This window comes from Phocoena phocoena, chromosome 14, assembly GCF_963924675.1.
Source record: "Phocoena phocoena chromosome 14, mPhoPho1.1, whole genome shotgun sequence".
Lineage (NCBI taxonomy): Eukaryota > Metazoa > Chordata > Mammalia > Artiodactyla > Phocoenidae > Phocoena > Phocoena phocoena.
Window position 1 is genome coordinate 89,194,876 of NC_089232.1, and position 15,693 is coordinate 89,210,568.

A 15,693-nucleotide genomic window follows, 5' to 3' on the forward strand; every position below is an offset into this window, starting at 1 on the left:
GAGGGCCGGTGGGAGCGAGTCCGCCCACCCCAAGCAGACAGCTTCCAGCCACACAGCCGGCTCTGGGCCTGGGCCTCCACCCACCGCTGGGAGAACACCGGCCGTGCCGCCAGGAGCCGGGACCTGACACCCAGGCCCGCAGAGCAGATGGGTGTGGTGAGTCCTCCCAGACAAGGAGCGTGTGCGGCCCCTGCGGTCTCCTTCTGTCGGAACCCATAACCACGACCAGACCCCAGGTTCCTGTTTCCAAATGACGTGCTATCTTTTCTGGCCAATTTCAGGAAGGAAGCAGCAGAGTGCGAAAAGAAGAAATGTGTCCTGAATGCATGCTGTCCAGCCACATCACATTAGCAAGCGCCACACGCGCGTGTCCTCGTAGGTGGTCCCTGTTCTGAGGGAATGAAGTGAACGTGGGCTCAGCCTCTGCTGCTGGCCGAGCCCCTCACTCCATCCTGGACACTGGACTGCAGATAGGGTGCTTAAAACAAAGCAGGTTCCTTCTCTCCCAGTTCTGCAGGCCTGAAGTCCAGACGCGGCCCTGAGCTCACTTGGAGGGAAGCATCGTTCCCGGTCTCTCCCGACTCCCGGGGCTGCTGGCGTCTCGGCTTCCTCGGCCTGGCTGCATCTCTCCCATCCTCCGTCCTCACGTGGCCGTCTTCCCTCTGTGCCTGTCCTCCTCCTAGAGGGACACCAGTCCTACTGCACCAGGGCCCACCCTGATGGCCTCATTTGAATTTGATTGTACCTGCAAAGGACCTACTCCTAATAAGGCCACATCTGAGGTCCTGAGGTTTAGGACTTCAACATACCTTTTGTGGGGACAGAATTCAACCCCTTTCACTCCATGGTCAGGTTCTTCCCATCAGAAGCCAGAGTGGGGACTGTAGGGTCTGGTCTCCTGGTCCGGGGAGTCCACCCAGAATGTGTGGCAGCCCCACACGGGTGGTGAGGCCCGTCTCAAGCCTGTGTGTCCCCAGATCCCCACGTCAGTCGGCACCATGGCCGTGGCTGCTCCTACCGGGACAGGTTACCTCCCAAGGAGAGCTGAAGACCACACCCCCAGGCCCAGCTACAAACATCTGCACGATGTTCCATTTCCCTAAGCACGTCTGTGCCGACGGCACACCTCACTCTCCCTGTAGGTGCAGAAACATTTACTTGTGCTCGTTTATTACAGAACCTCTCGGCAATAACTGGAGCGAAAAGCCACGGACACGTTGCTCTTTATCCGTCCTGGATTCACGACTTTAAAGCCCTCGAAAGAGACTCATCACACTCATTTGCTCATTATTCTTTTTAATCTGATGATTTTGGGGGCTAAGCAGGATTTGAGCAGAGAAGAGAGAACGAGTGTCAGATTTTGTGGATTAGATGTTCAGTTAAAAGCTGTCACTGCCCTTTCTGCAGCCATGGACGTGCAGGTAAGCGATTCCGCTGAGGACGGGCTGCAGCCCTTCTGTCACATCAATTCACAGTGGAAGTAAAATTCCCTCCCTGCTACATTCCAGAGTCATTTTTTTCTCGCAATTCTTGGCTTAGAAACTTCTAGTAGAGGCACAGATCAGGCGAAAAATATCTGTGTAAAGGAGCGAGTGCATTTGTACCGGGGGTGGCCCTCATCCTGCTTCCTGTCATATACTTACGTTAAAGATATTCTGCCTTAATTATCGATGTGTCCAGACAAAGACACAGGGTTCTATAAACAGAGCCAGTACCCTCCTCCCTGGTCCTATCTCGCTGTGCCCACGTGACCGAGCTTAAGGAGCTCCTGTCTCCATGGGATGTTTATCAATGTCGAAATAAATAGGACCCACTGCTTGTTGGAAAGTGGGTTCTCACTATCCACACAGCTCTGTAACTCGCGTTTTTACTTAGTGATGTACTGACACGTGCCTTGCACATGCTTTCAGGGCGCGGTTAGCTGTTAGTACGAAAAATTACGTTAGAAAAAGACAGGAGGTGGGGGAGCTGACTGGGAGGTGGGAGGACGCTGGGAGTAGAAGAGCAATGCTGGCATCGTTTGGAGCATTGCTAGGGCACAGGAGGCCTCCCTGGGGGAGACAGTCTGAGCTGGGCGTCAGGGTGTATCCAGGGGCAGCGGGTGAGCCCGAGGCGCTGACCTTCCTTTACTCTCCGGTTCTAAGCTTTTCTCCTTTTTTATTTGTACTTTGTGGACCCCTATGAATAGAGCTTCGGGGTCATAAATAGCTAAAACAAGTAGCCAGCATGATGCAGCATAAAAGGTCCAGGGGTTTATTCAGTAAAGACGGAAGGCACACACGTGACGTTTACGCCTGGAGCACGCAGGGCTCTCACCCCCTCCCCCGATCCGGGCTCGTGTCCTTGCCCCGCCGACACCAGGACCACAGCCCTGGGCAACAGGGATGTTTCAATTCTGCACCAGCGCTAAGTGGAAACAGCACTAAAAACTTCCAGATCTGTCCTACTTTTGCTCCTGCGGGACCGTCTACAGAACATAAGTATCGGGAGGAGGTTGATGGACAGAAGAGGCGCGTCCGGACGCCACCGCGGTCCAGGACGGTCGGGCTCCTGTCACGGGAGGCTCCTGGAATGTGACTCTCTGCGCGGCCTTGCCCGGCACCCTCTGCTTCAAGTCCACCGTCGTTCACGCCCAAACCCCAAGGAGATGTGTGGGGTGCCCGCTCGGCTGCAGCCCACGTCCTCCTGGTGCAGACCTGGGTGTGTGAAGGCTGCCTTACCGTTTAACCAGGGCTCTCCGGCCCAGCGTGCTGGTTTTGGCCGTAGATTCCCTCAAACCCTCACTCTCCCGATGAGCTCCCTGTGCCGTCCGCCCTCCTCCAGGTGGTGGCCTGGACGTCGCCCTGGAGCCCCTCCTTCTTTGCCTCCTTGTCCTTCCCTCACACCTGGAGGGAGCGGCCGGGACCTTCCTGAGCCTGGTGCCCCGGGCTGAGTCCTGAGGGTCCTGAGGGGTCCGGCCTCTCCTGGGCTTTTCCTGTACTCTTCCGAGTCTAGAGGCGGGTGTGGCCTCTGTAACTTTCCAGGACCCATTTTGGAGTCCCCAGAATTGAAGTGAAAACTTTGTTACTATGGTAAAACCTACATAACATGAAATTTACCATCTTAATTATTTGTCAGTGTGCCTTTTGGTCGCATTAAGTACGATCACGTGGTCGTCAACCATGACCGCCCTCCATCTCTGGAATTGTTTCATCTTCCCAAATCGAAACTGTAGAACTGAACAAGTTGGGCCTTGTTTTCATTTCTTGTAAACCAGCCCGATTCTTGCATGAGTCCGTCTCCTGCTCCTCTAGGGTCTTCCTCGTGGAGCTTAGAGGGAAACGTGAGGGAGCTTCTCCCAGGGGACGAGGGAGGCTTCCTGCTTCTGCTTGCCTGGTCCCTGTTCCGGGTCCTCCCAGGTGTAGGCAGACTGGGGCCCAGAGCAGGCAGGGCCTGCTGAGGTCTCCCCGGAAACGGGCCACCACAGGTGGGGGGCCTGCTCTACTGATGCCTCCTGTGGAAACACTCGTGTTTCATTGGAGCATTGGCTCTGTGAGCTCCTTCCTACAGGCCTCCCTGAAGCTCTAGCCTCCTCCTCCTCCTGTCCTTCCCTGGTCACCCCGCGGCATGTCCTGAGGTGATCGTCTTGGTGCTTCATTTTCTACGAAGACATCGACTTAGGAACATGGGCCACGGGGGAGGGGATACTTTATTTCCACCCAGAGAGTTCCTGGAAGATAATTATACTCGGAGACACCTTTGGTTGAATGACATTTATGTATGTTTTCATTTGGGGGTTCCTTTCAGTGTTTCTTTAAATTGAAGGACAGTTGCTATACGGTATTATATAAGTTACAGGTGTACAGTATAGTGATTCACAATTTTTAAGGTTATTTATTTTTCAAGGACATTTATTTTTAATTTGTATTTGAAAAATGCAGACTCCAGGGTCAAGTCACGAAGAGACACCTGTTAACGACTGACCTTTACAGACCGGAGGCTGGGAATCCCATCCTCGGCGGGTGCAGGCAACTTGCTCCGGCCCGTGGAGCTGGAATCCATGGCGACAGGAAAACACCAGCACACGCCTTCCAGACTCCTCACACAGCAGGAAGTCTCCGTCTTCCACTTTGTCCGGGAAGCCACAGGCATCCTCTGGGCCAGGTTGACAGGTACATACAGTCAACGCCGGACCCCTTTCTTCGCCCTCCTCTGGGGCTGCATCCCCCGATTGGCCTCCCAAGGGGCTCACGTCAGCAATCTCCTTCCCTCCAGGTGGGACACAGCACGGGGCCCCTCTCAGCACTGACCCCCTGCGGCAAAGTCACGCCTCTAACCCTTCCCCATGTATCGGCCGTGACCAGGCTTCCCCACCCACCACGACGAAACCGCTTTAATTGAGGGCGACCACGGTCCTCGCTGCACAAGGCAGGCTGGATCTCAGCCCCTCTCCTCTTCTGACCCCAGGGGAGCTCACCGTCGGCCGACCCTCCCGAGGCTGGGACCCGAGACACAGTTGCTCTGCTGGCAGGTGCAGGCCAGTGTGGTCCCCAGGAGGGGCCGAGGGGGGCTTCGCCTCAGACCTGCGCCTTCCCCGCCGAGGAGGTCGCGCCCGGGACCCAGCAGGGCGGGAGGCTCTTTCCTACCCCCGAGAGGATTTGAAGCAGCTTCTCAGAAGCTGTGACCCCCAGGAGACCCTGTCCTTGACCCTGTAGGAGAGATGCTCCCGGTTCGCGGCTACCTGGAGGAGGGGCCTCCCTCCACGCGCCCAGGTTCATCCCCGGGATGCTGTCGCACGACTCGAACTCCTGGGGCCACGTCCCGACCCGGAAGGCATCGCGTGGCACGCGGGAGAGGCCGGTGTTGTCGCAGATGACGCGGGACAGAGAGTGCCGGCCCAGCTCCTGCCTCTGGGCTTCCGTGAACACCGCCTGGTTCTCCCACCAGAACCTCCAGGAGGACAGACGTGAGGACACGTGAGAGCCCGGTTCCTGCCACGCCGACCACGCCTGCCCACCCTCTGTGCCCACGCCATGCGGCACCGGAGGCCGGGCACGCCCAGGGGAGGAGAGAGGCCCGGACGGCGCCGGGAGGACCGTTCTTTCCATTTAGGGACCCAGTTAACCTGCTCGGCTACACTGATTTTCCCTGGGTGCAGAGCTGCCTCTACGACAAGAGTGACGAGGACAGAACGCAGCCTTCAGGAGGGCTCTGCGCCTGCCCTGCAGGACGTGCCCTGAGGCCCCCTCCCCGCAGGCTCTCCTCTGGCCCCGTCGCCGGGGAATTCAGCTTCTGGGAAACTGTCTCACGTTCCTCCCAAGAGGCTGCATCGCTGACAAAGCCCACAGCTGCTGACCCGAAGGACACAGAGCGCTCCTCTCACCACATAAAGCCCCGCTTCCGGCGCGGGAACGCCGTCAGCACCGAACAGCCCCTGCGTCCCCACCTGTCCCGGGCACCTACCGGTCCCCGTCCCTCAGGTTCCTCATTTGCTTTCCGATGATGCAGGCAAACAGTGGGCCGGTCCGCGCCCCGGGGAGGACCCTCTCGGCTAAGCCCCCGAGCCACACGTCCACATTAGCCGGGTGCCCGTACAGGTCCAGGATCTTGTCGGCCACGCTCCCGTGGCTGGTGGCGGCTCTCAGGTCGGCCCGGGTCTCCAGCCTGGACAAGCCGCAGAATTCCCGCCACTCATTGTAACCTGTGCAGGGAGAGGGCCGAGGCCGCCCTACTCGGGATCCGGACGTTCCCCACCCACCCCGCCAGCTGTGGGCCATCGAGACCTGGGGCTGTGGCCACAGGGTCCCCGCCTCAAATCCACCTTGCCGCCCCACGGCCTGCAGACCTCCCTGTCGGAATATTCCAGCACGGGCGGCAGGGCCTTATTGAGAGTTTGCTCACAAACCGGCCAGGCATCGTGCTTGGGGACCAGGCTGAACCCTACACACCCGAGTGGGTCACACTTTTACCCACTTCTCACCTCTGCTGAGCAGTGAGGCCAGCGCTCACCGGCCATGTCCACGTTCCCACGGCAGCGGCCGGAGCACAGGCACCAGCACCCCTCCTTCCACACAGGCACACACACGCACAGACACACAGACGTACAGACGCACAGACACACAGACACGCATGCACACACACAGACATACACACAGACACGCACAGACACACAGACATACAGACACGCACATACAGACCACACACACACACGCACACACAGGGAGAGCCACGGAAAGGACCACGTCTGTGTGACTCTGGGCTGCAGCTCCCTCCTGGTTTCCGGCTTGCTGGGCCGCTGGTCCCCCATCCTCTCCCTCCGCGTCCCACTGCTCTCGGGGCCCGCTTCCTCCAGACCTCCAACCCTCCTCATGGCGCGTGAACCCAAGCCTAACACGCCATCTGGGTCTGACCAGAAGCTCGCCAAGGCTCCCCGTCATTTCCTCTCTGGTTATGTGCTCTGCCGTCCGCGGTCCTTTTGGCAAGACTGGGTCTCGTTTTATGCCCGGGGCCTCAGACGCAGCAGACCCCCGACAGAAGTGCCGCATCAACACGTGGACACAAGGAAACGCATTACGACCGGGCCAGCTCCCCACAGGGCGCTGAGGCGGCGGGACACAGAAAACTGGCGGGGGAGGGCTTGCGCTCAGACTAAACAGAACTAGAGGAAAGGATCCCCTGTTTCCAGTTAGAATGCGAGGGGTACAGAGGCTTTCAAAGCCGTTTCTCAGACGTTGGCAGTAGGTCCGAGATACATTAGAACAGCAGCTCATCTGGCAGCTCCCGCAGGAAATGAACCGGGAGGGCCCACCTGGCAGGCCGTGGTCCCGGCCCCTCTGCAGGTTGATGGATGCCAGGTCCAGGGTCCCCGAGTCCAACAGCACAAAGAGCCTCTCTGTCAGCTCCTCGTTCATCAGCTGGTCTTGCACCTGCAGCTTGGCTGGTGTCGCCAGCAGGCCCCTCACGATGGGGTCCACACCACCTGGAAACAGCACAGAGGAGGGATGTGCTTTCTCAGGTGAGTCTTGGGGAAACAGAACACGGTCTCAGATCGTAAACGACGCTGGTTCTGCACAAAAGCCTCCCATAATCTCAGGAATTCACCTCCAGGGGTTCCCAAGTTTCCTGGGCCCTTAGGGTGCTGCCTCGTGGTGGATTCGCCCCGTCAGGGCCCCAACGGGCCGGACCCTGACGTGTGTCTGAAGGAAACGAGGAGCCTCAGGTGTGGAGGTTTTGTGCTTGTTTTTCAGCAGCAGAAACGTCACAGTTGGAGGAGGTGTTTGCTGAGTCTAAAGCCTAGACCAGTGAACAAACCCCAGCCTGGCTGAGGGAGCCCGGGGCCGCCCCTGGGCATTCTGGAGACTCAGAAACCCCAGGGAAAGCGTCTGATGAACAGGATCACTTTTCAAACCTCTGTGGATGCATTTATATTCTCCATGCCCGCTGCTGACCCGAGCACCTCCGGCCAGCGGGCAGGTGACCGCACACCTGGCTCCCCCTCCCAAGCGTGGCCCAGGGATGCGCACCTTCCTCAAGGAGCCGCCAGGGCCGGAAAAAGGCATCCCGCAGAGGCAGGAGCCCCAGGCGCTCCTGGAAGCGGGCGTCCAGCCGCCGCACCAGCGGGTGGACTGTGGCGTGTCCGAAGCGGAAGGCGGCCGTGGAGAACACATTGGACACCGTAGGGTCCACGGCCGGGTCGTATCCCCTGTAGGGGCCCACGTGCTGCCCGAAGGCCTCGGGGCCCAGGATTTTGGGGACGTAATCCCGCAGGGTGATGATCTGCGGAGAAAGGAGAGTGGGTGGGAGCCGGGGCAGTGGAGCCCCTGGCTGGATGCAGGCTGTCAGTCAGAGCGATGCCGGGTTGGGGGGCTTCTTCCCGCACAAGCCTGGGGGCTGCTGCATCTCCAGAGCTGTCACCGGGGGTCTTGTCATCTGGGGGCACAGGGAAGCAGGGGAGCAGGTACAGGAACTCCCCCTATTCCAAAAAAGTCCTGAGCTCTCGGCTTTTACGGGGTTGTACAGGGCATGTCAGAGATGCCCCCAGACACCCTCCAGGCCAGGCCAGGCCACGTAAAATGAGGGGGACCCTCAGTGCGTGACGACGAACCAAGGAGGCTGCTGCCCCCCTGCACTCTTTCAGAAACATGAAAAGGTTTCTGTCCAACAATCAGCCCCCCTTCACTCCCACTTCACCCACGAGCCCTCCGTTAACACCAGGACCTAAAGCAAAAATCAGAAATCTAGTCCCTTCGCTGGGTTTGGGCATCAGAGGCTGAAGATTTAGACCAAGGTGAGTTGCAACCCCATATCCCCCCCTTCTCAGCTACGTGACTCTGGGAGGTTGACCTCTCTGAACCTGTTTCCTCTGCTGGAAAAACCTCTTCCTTTGAGTTTTTGTGAGAATAAAAAATATACATGGGTTTATATGTATTAGATACATGGTATTTTATATAGACACTCTATAGAGTACATGTATATATTATATACTGTATGGCTTTATACGTATCAGACATGTGGTATCATATATAGACATTATACGGAGAAGATGCATATATCGTATATAGTGTATACATCCATGCATGGGTAACTACCTGTCCCCAGGTTTAAAGGAAATGATACACAACCTAAAGATGATATACGGTCGGAATGGCTTCCACGAATTAAAATGCAAGCAGGGGCCGAGATCCCTGTGTTATTCCTTTTTTCCCTTCTGAATTGTCTGGTATTTAAGAGAATATTTGGGTCCATAAGCCACATCTAAATGAGGAATATAAACCAGTAGGAAAGATTCTATCCTAGAGGGAAAGGTCTTGCATTTCAGCTTATGAGTGTAGGAAGGGAACACGTACCATTCTCAGAAACAACATGAAGGTGACAACAGAGCATCTGCGTCCTTGTGGGCCATCCCTTCCAAACGACGGAGTGTGTCTTCTAAGTGCACAAGCCGGTACTTCCCAGGCCAGCGGAGGCCGCGGCCTCTAGATGAAGGGCCCACGGAGCCCCTCGCACCGCTGCGTGCCATCCCCTCCGAGACCTGGGCTGACTGGAGCAGGGGCCTGGCTGGGGTCTCTAGACTGAGGTGCCATCCCTGAGCTGGTTCAAGGATCCGAGCAAAACACCCACGTGCCCGACTGGCATTCGGGAAGAGTTAGGACGTGATCACACAGAAGCAGCCACCGCCTCAGACGCTGCAGCTTTTCCCACCACCAGTCGGGGCTGCAGCCGTGCCTTCTCCCCACCCCGCGAGGGGACACAGCAGCGACTTCCACTCCCACCAGCGCTCGGCTCTGATTCCTTCTGCCCCCAGCAGACGGGAGATCCTCTCTCTTCTCCGCCAGGGACGCGAGACAGCTTCACACTCAAGTGGAAACTTTAGTGGCGGCCCCTCCCCCGCTCCCTAACTCAGGCTCCACTTGTGATCCCGGAGGACGCAGAGCCTGCCGTCACAGGCTGGCAAGGCTCCCCTTGCCCCCGAAGCAGCTGCTTCAGAGAGCAGAGGGCGCCCTGCAGTCCACCCCACACATCGTCCCTGCTCGACCTTGGAGCACAGCCCCCATCACCAGTCTCTCGCGATCTGATCTGAAATGTAACTGGAGGCGATTTTGCCGAAAAGCCTGGATCTCTCCCCAGGGTGAGGGCTGCAGCACCGTTTCACTCTGATCGGCGGGGCCCTAACCCTCCTTTGGAATTGCCAGGACGATGCTGAAACCCTCGCGGCGGTTCCTCACCTGCCGCGTGCGCTGGGACAGTCACGGCCCAGCGAAGCACTCCTCCCTGCCGCTTCTCAGGGCCACGGCCGTACTTATTATCTCACTATTTGAGAAGCACAGGTGCCACATGACGTTATTTCCAGGCCAGCAGGTGTTCTCAGAATTCTCGAATGCAAGCACCTCTAATGTACGAGTCTAGGGCCGCGTGCACCCAGATAACCCCCCCCGCCTTCCCCACTGCAGGGGCACACGGTGGTCGTGGAGCCTCGTCTCCGGGAGGGTCCACGTGGATCTGAGATCCAGCCGCTCAGCTCAGGCCCCTGTGCCGACTGAGCTCTTGTGTTTAAAGAAAGTTTAAGGAACGTCCCGGCTCTCGGGGAGGCAGCAGGGCAGGGCTCCCGGGACTGTTCCTGGGATCTGGTCTTCACTCATGCATTCACATTGGGAAGCACCTCTTAGAGCCAGGCTGGGTCCAGGTGCCCGGAAGCCATTAAACAATAGGGAATCTCTGTCTCCCTGGAGCTTACATTCGGGGGAGCGGCACAGAGGGAACCAAAACAAAGCATATCTGGGTGGTGACAGCAAGCCGGAAAGAGGAATGATCCCGGGACTTATTTCACCAGTGAGCCTGCTGAGGGGGAAGGACGGCTCAGAAGCGGGGACCTCATCCTAACGCTTCCTGACTGGCCAGGCCACTCTGTTCAAGGGGGTCCAGTGAGGGCTGACGGATGAGGTCCTTGATTGTTACCGAAAACCGTCGCAAGACTCCTGGCCATGCTGCACTAATCCCCCTTCGCAGATTCCTGTGTCCTTCTATCTTAACTTTATCCATCCTGTGTGTTCACAGCCGTCAGCTCGTTTACACTACACTGCAGTGTTCATCCAGGCAGCAGGCAGACTGTGTATCAGATGCCCGGGTTATAGTCTACGCACCGCGCCATGCAAGCACACGCGCACACACTCCACAAGCCCAGTCATCCGGGCCAGGGCTCACCCAAAGCACCCTGGTATTAAAACACTGACGTCCTTCCTCGGTGGAGGAATCACAAGCCCCCAACTGCTGCCCAGCCTCTCCTGGACCACGTCCGAGTCCCCTAACCCACCAACATCTATGGGGTGGCGCCGGGCACAGCAGGGCTCTGTAGCCTCTGCTCTAACTCCTGTGTGGCTGGGCCACGGTGGACCAAAGGTGGGCAAGGGACAGGCAGTGCCTGGGGATGGCCCATCCCATCATGTGGTCCCTGTGAGAACTCGGACAAGACCCAACTTCCTCCTTTGTAAAACAGGACTTACAGGGTCACTGAGGGGATACAGGGATGCTATCAAGGGCCTGCTGTAGCACCCGGATCAGAGACACATGACTAGCAACCACTGGTTTAAAACAAAGCACTCCACCTTCATAACAGCCCTGTGAGACCAGCGGACTTAGTAAGGTTATTTGATGGACGTAAGGAATTTTTCCAACTTCGCTCCGTTATAATTGGCCAACTTGACACTCCACCCAGTATCCTCTGAGTCGAGATGAAAAATATCATAATAAATCCTTACTTTAACTTGCTCATTTGCAGATCTCATACAGATTGTGTTTCTTTTCATTCTCTCCATAATATCAAAATACCAAAATCACTGGTGGACACCCATCTGAAAGGGTCGCCATGAGGACTACATGAGTTAGAACCCTCAGAGCGCTTAGAACGGTCTGGATATCCGGGGAAGGCCGGAGGAGCCGTGCCTGTTACTACTGCGGTCAGCCTCCTGGTGGGATAATCACCGCCAGCCCCTGAGCAGACAAGCAGCTCCCACGGGACCGCCAGGGACGCAGGGCTTCAGACAGGAGCGGGGTTAATCTCGACGCAGGGCGTCCACCCACAAGGTTCTGAGCGCCCAGGCGGGGGGCCCACCAGACCCCCGCACCCACCCTCGCGGGGCGCCCGCGAGGCCCCTGCGCGCACCTGGTGCAGGGCGCCCACCACCTTGCGCGCCTCTTGGTAGGCGGTGTCCGCGCTCCAGTGCGCATTGAGGGCCTTGAGCGCGGCGGCCAGGCGGTTGTGCTCGCGCAGCCACAGCGTGTGCAGGGCCGCCAGGGCGGGGACCTCACTGGCGCGGCCGTCCCCGGCCAGGAAGCAGGGCGCGCGGGCCCCGGGGGCGCCGGGCCGGGACGCGCAGGCCGGGGGCGCGGGCGGCGGCGCGAAGGGCAGGAAGGCGCGGCCGGCGTCCCGGTAGCGCGCGTTGACGAGCAGCAGCCCCTCGGCGCTGGTCCAGTTCCGCAGCCGCTGCTCGGAGGCCGGGGAGCTGCCGTACACGGTGGACGCGTCCAGGAACGAGGTCAGCCCATTCATCTGCTGGCGCGGGTTCACCCAGGACACGTTGCCGAAGAAGGCGCCTTGGGTCCCGGAGCCGCAGGTGGGTGACGAGCGGTAAAAGGGCAGACAGGCGGTGCCCGCGGCCGGCGAGGCGTTGGCCTGGAGCTGCGGGAAGGGCACGGCGGGTCAGCTGGGGTCCTGGGCCCCCTCCTCATAGACGCTAGGCGCCCCGGGCCGCCCACCTCCCTCCAGCACCGGCCTTCCTCTGCCAGCGCCCCAGGGGTCCCGTCCGCTCTTCAGCGGGCAGCCCTTCTCCTCCCAGGGTCTGGGCGATTAGACTGGTCGGAATTCCCTTTGCTCTGACTCATGCAGCCGTGTGGTGGCGCCCACTTCCCCCGGCCCCCCAGGTCTTCCTTTTGGTGTGTTCTGCCTCGCCTGGGGGGCCACCTCTGCGGACGCCAGGGGTACCCCGCCTGCTGGCTCTCCTTGGCCCACCAGGAAGCCCCTCCTCCTGCCCGTCCGGCCTTCCTAGCTCAGGGCGCCACATGCGGAATCCTGGCTGCTCGGCCAAGGTTTCTGGAATAAACGTGAGGGAGGACCCCAGCCCCAAGCAGTCTCTGCTCCTAGGTGGAAAATGCCCCTTGCCAGCCTCGGAGATATTTCCTTAGGAGAAGTAATTAAAAACCCTGCCTGTATGTCTCTTACATTGCAGGTCGGAGGGAAAACCAGAGCAATATTAACAGGCAACAGTTCTGCAAAATCTCTGTCGGAAGTTCACGGCGCCTGCTCTGAATCTAGCGGCTGTATCCCCAGTGGCTTGTCTGTTAGGCACGCACGTGCGGCCGAGATTCAGGTCAGAGCGCGTTCTCTGCTTCGCTGTTTGTGACAGCGGAACAGCAGCAAAACTGGAGGCGACTCCGGTGCTCGTCAGTAAGGAAATCGGGTTAAACAGGTCAAAATGCAAACGCGGTGGGATAGGGAGGGTCATGAAACCCAGCCTCCGTCCGTTTAGCGAGACGGAGAGAAGTGTAAGAACTATTGCCAAGTGACCCATACCGGGTTCAGGACGTGTGCATAGTAGGACACAAAAACTGTAAGGTATAAGCACACACACGTAATCTTATACACATATATGTGCAGATAACTTCTGGCAGGAAACACAGGAAATTCATAATGGCTGTTACCCCCTGGGGACGGGACCAAAAGGGACTTGTGTCTGAGTTTTGAAGACCGCACCTCTTAGTTTCATAGTAAAAATGAGGAAGTGTAAAAATTCTACCTGTACGGGAAAACACGGGCTTCGGTTCTCACAGGTCCGCTGGCAGTCGGCCCCGCCCCCGAAGGCAGCGTGGCTGGCGCTCTGTGGCGTGAAGGCCAGGTCGTGGTCAGTGTACTGTCCCCACGCCGTCAGGAGGTCAGAGTACTGGCCGTCCTCCGTCACAGCCTCGTTGGAAACGTGGATGACCTGCCTGCTCACCTCCCGGACCTGGGCGGACAGACCAGAGGTCACGTGTGGGCGGCCGTCCTGCGGGGCCGGCGGAAGCAGACCCCTGGGGTGCGGTTAGCCCGGGGGCTCAGGGCTCCGCGCTCATTCACAGGACGCTGGCGCTCCTGGGGCAGACTGGGGTCCCTGGGGCCGCCCCGGCTCTCCTCCCCGACGTGCACGGGTGGTGATTTAGGGCCGAGTGGTAGTTTCCTCACTTGTAGATAAACATAAAAACGCTGACCTCTGGGGACTGTCGTGGAGGTTAAATTGAGTCCTCTAGCGATTAGTGCCATTTAATGCTGGGCCTAGAGGGGCAGAGCCCTGAGCCCGAGGGTTGCTCCCAGGCCTTGAGGCCCAGTGGCGTTTGCCTGGCCTGAGTCAGAATTGTTTGGGATCGGTGACTTTCTCCTTTCCACTTTTTTGCTTCTGAACCAGGACGTCTACAGCTCAGCTGTTATCCCGTGCCCGTCCCACCATTGCATTTTGGGGGCAGGCTTGCTTTCTGGTTTCATAGGCCCCAAAAGAGGGGAGTTTTGCCCCCGGAGGGGTCACACCCAGAGCTTCCCCATCCCTGATTCAGATTATTCAAAGGATGAGATTTGGGGGTCTGAAAATGGTGCGATTTAGATCAGGTTTGGGATTTTGAGTTGATGCTGTGGCGGGCTGAGACTTTGGGGGGCCTCGGGATGGGGGTACATGCAGTTTGCGTGTGGAATGGATATGACTTCTGGGGTCAGAGGGGGACTGGTAGGCAGGGTAATGGCCCCTGCAGATGTCCATTCCCCCATCCCTGGAGCCTGTGAATACATCGCATGGCAAAGGGGACTTGGCAGACGTAGTCACTTTAAGGACCTCGAGATGGGGGTGAGCCTGGATTCCCAGGGGGTCAGATCTAACCACATGGGTCCTTAGACTCTGAGACCTTCCTTGACTCAGGAGAGATGTAACTTCAGAGAAGAGGCACAGAGAGACGCAGCCTTGCTGGCTCCGGGAGGGGGTATAAGCCAAGGAATGTGGGTGGCTACCCACTGGTTTATTCACTGAAGCGAGCAGTCGAATTGGGGACAAATGATCCATTTTTGGACCCGAGTGATCAGTAGATTAGGTATGAGTTTGTTTGGCAAATGATTTGCCTCTGGGAGTGGGTAGCAATTATCATCTTTGCCACTTAAATGAGTGAATTAATCAATTTTAAGTGTCTTTGAACGTGTCTGGTCTTGTACCTATTTGTAAAGAGTCGAAAGCTGGAGGAAGCTTAACTCTGTGTTTTTCCACTCACTGGCTGAGTGGCTCTGGTCTGTCAGAGCTAAGTGTCCGAGCCATATGGGGAGGAGACCTTCTCCACCCCACAGGGGCCGGGAGGCCCATCATATAGGCGCCCGCGCAGGGGCCGGCCCGACTGAGCGAGATCTCATCAAAGCCTGGCTCCCTCCAAGGTGAGGGGAGGTTTGCTCCGTCCTGGGAAACCAGTTCCAGCCCCGTTTCAGCGGCACTCACCGGGGGCAGGGGGAACCCGTTGTACAGGAAGTGTGGGTTCCAGCCTCTGGGTTCGCTGATGCCGTCTTCGTAGGCGGGGGGCAGCCACCTGGCCAGGGCTGTGTTGGCGGCTCCCCACCTAGGGTGGTCTCTGTGGAGACAGCGGGGCTCCGTGTTTGAGTCGAGGAGGGACAAAGCAGCAGGGCCGATGCAGTGAACTGTCCCCAGGGACACAGTGGAGCCGGCGCCCCTGGGGTGATTGTAGAGGGTGAAGCCCTCTGTCCAGTGGGGACCACACGCCCCCGTGGTGCTGAGACGTTCCCGGGCTGTAAGGGTGCAGGTGGTCTCGAGGGAGCTGACTCCCAAAGCCCACATGCACGTGCCCTCCCTCCTCAGCACCTGAACCTGGGGCATCCTGCCCGTCCCTGTGTCTCCCACCTTCGCTGCCCAGTTTCCCTGCTTTTCCTCTGAAGGCTGCGTCTCACTCGGGAGCTCGCCATGGGCACCTCCCTGGGGCTCCAACCACTGCGCCACCAGGGAAGCCCTACAGACTATTTTTGAGCATGATTTTTGAGTCATGCAGGTGCCTTTACGTCAAAGGGACCAGTATCAATAAGAATCAGTGTGCCCCAGAGATGTTTCCAGCAATGAGGAAATGAGAGACAAATGATTGGTAACTAGTCCTTGTGCAAATCACATATGAATAGTAAATATATACGTATGTGATCACATATGTAAATGT

The 15,693-nt window shown here is 58.1% G+C and overlaps 1 protein-coding gene across 2 annotated transcripts in view; it reads right to left on the bottom strand.

Moving 5' to 3' along the window:
* TPO (thyroid peroxidase) overlaps nt 1-15,693 on the bottom strand; it is a 31,295-nt gene that overhangs the window by 1,512 nt on the left and 14,090 nt on the right. Inside the window, exons 5-12 of one of the 2 annotated variants that reach the window (XM_065890777.1) lie at nt 14,973-15,102; nt 13,269-13,475; nt 11,639-12,154; nt 7,503-7,755; nt 6,788-6,958; nt 5,443-5,680; nt 4,721-4,929; nt 3,964-4,134 (exon numbers count right to left, since the gene is read on the bottom strand). In XM_065890777.1, coding sequence (XP_065746849.1) covers nt 3,964-4,134; nt 4,721-4,929; nt 5,443-5,680; nt 6,788-6,958; nt 7,503-7,755; nt 11,639-12,154; nt 13,269-13,475; nt 14,973-15,102 — 1,895 coding nt within the window. The remainder of the gene's footprint in view (nt 1-3,963; nt 4,135-4,720; nt 4,930-5,442; nt 5,681-6,787; nt 6,959-7,502; nt 7,756-11,638; nt 12,155-13,268; nt 13,476-14,972; nt 15,103-15,693) is intronic. The other variant, XM_065890778.1, reaches the window with a different exon arrangement.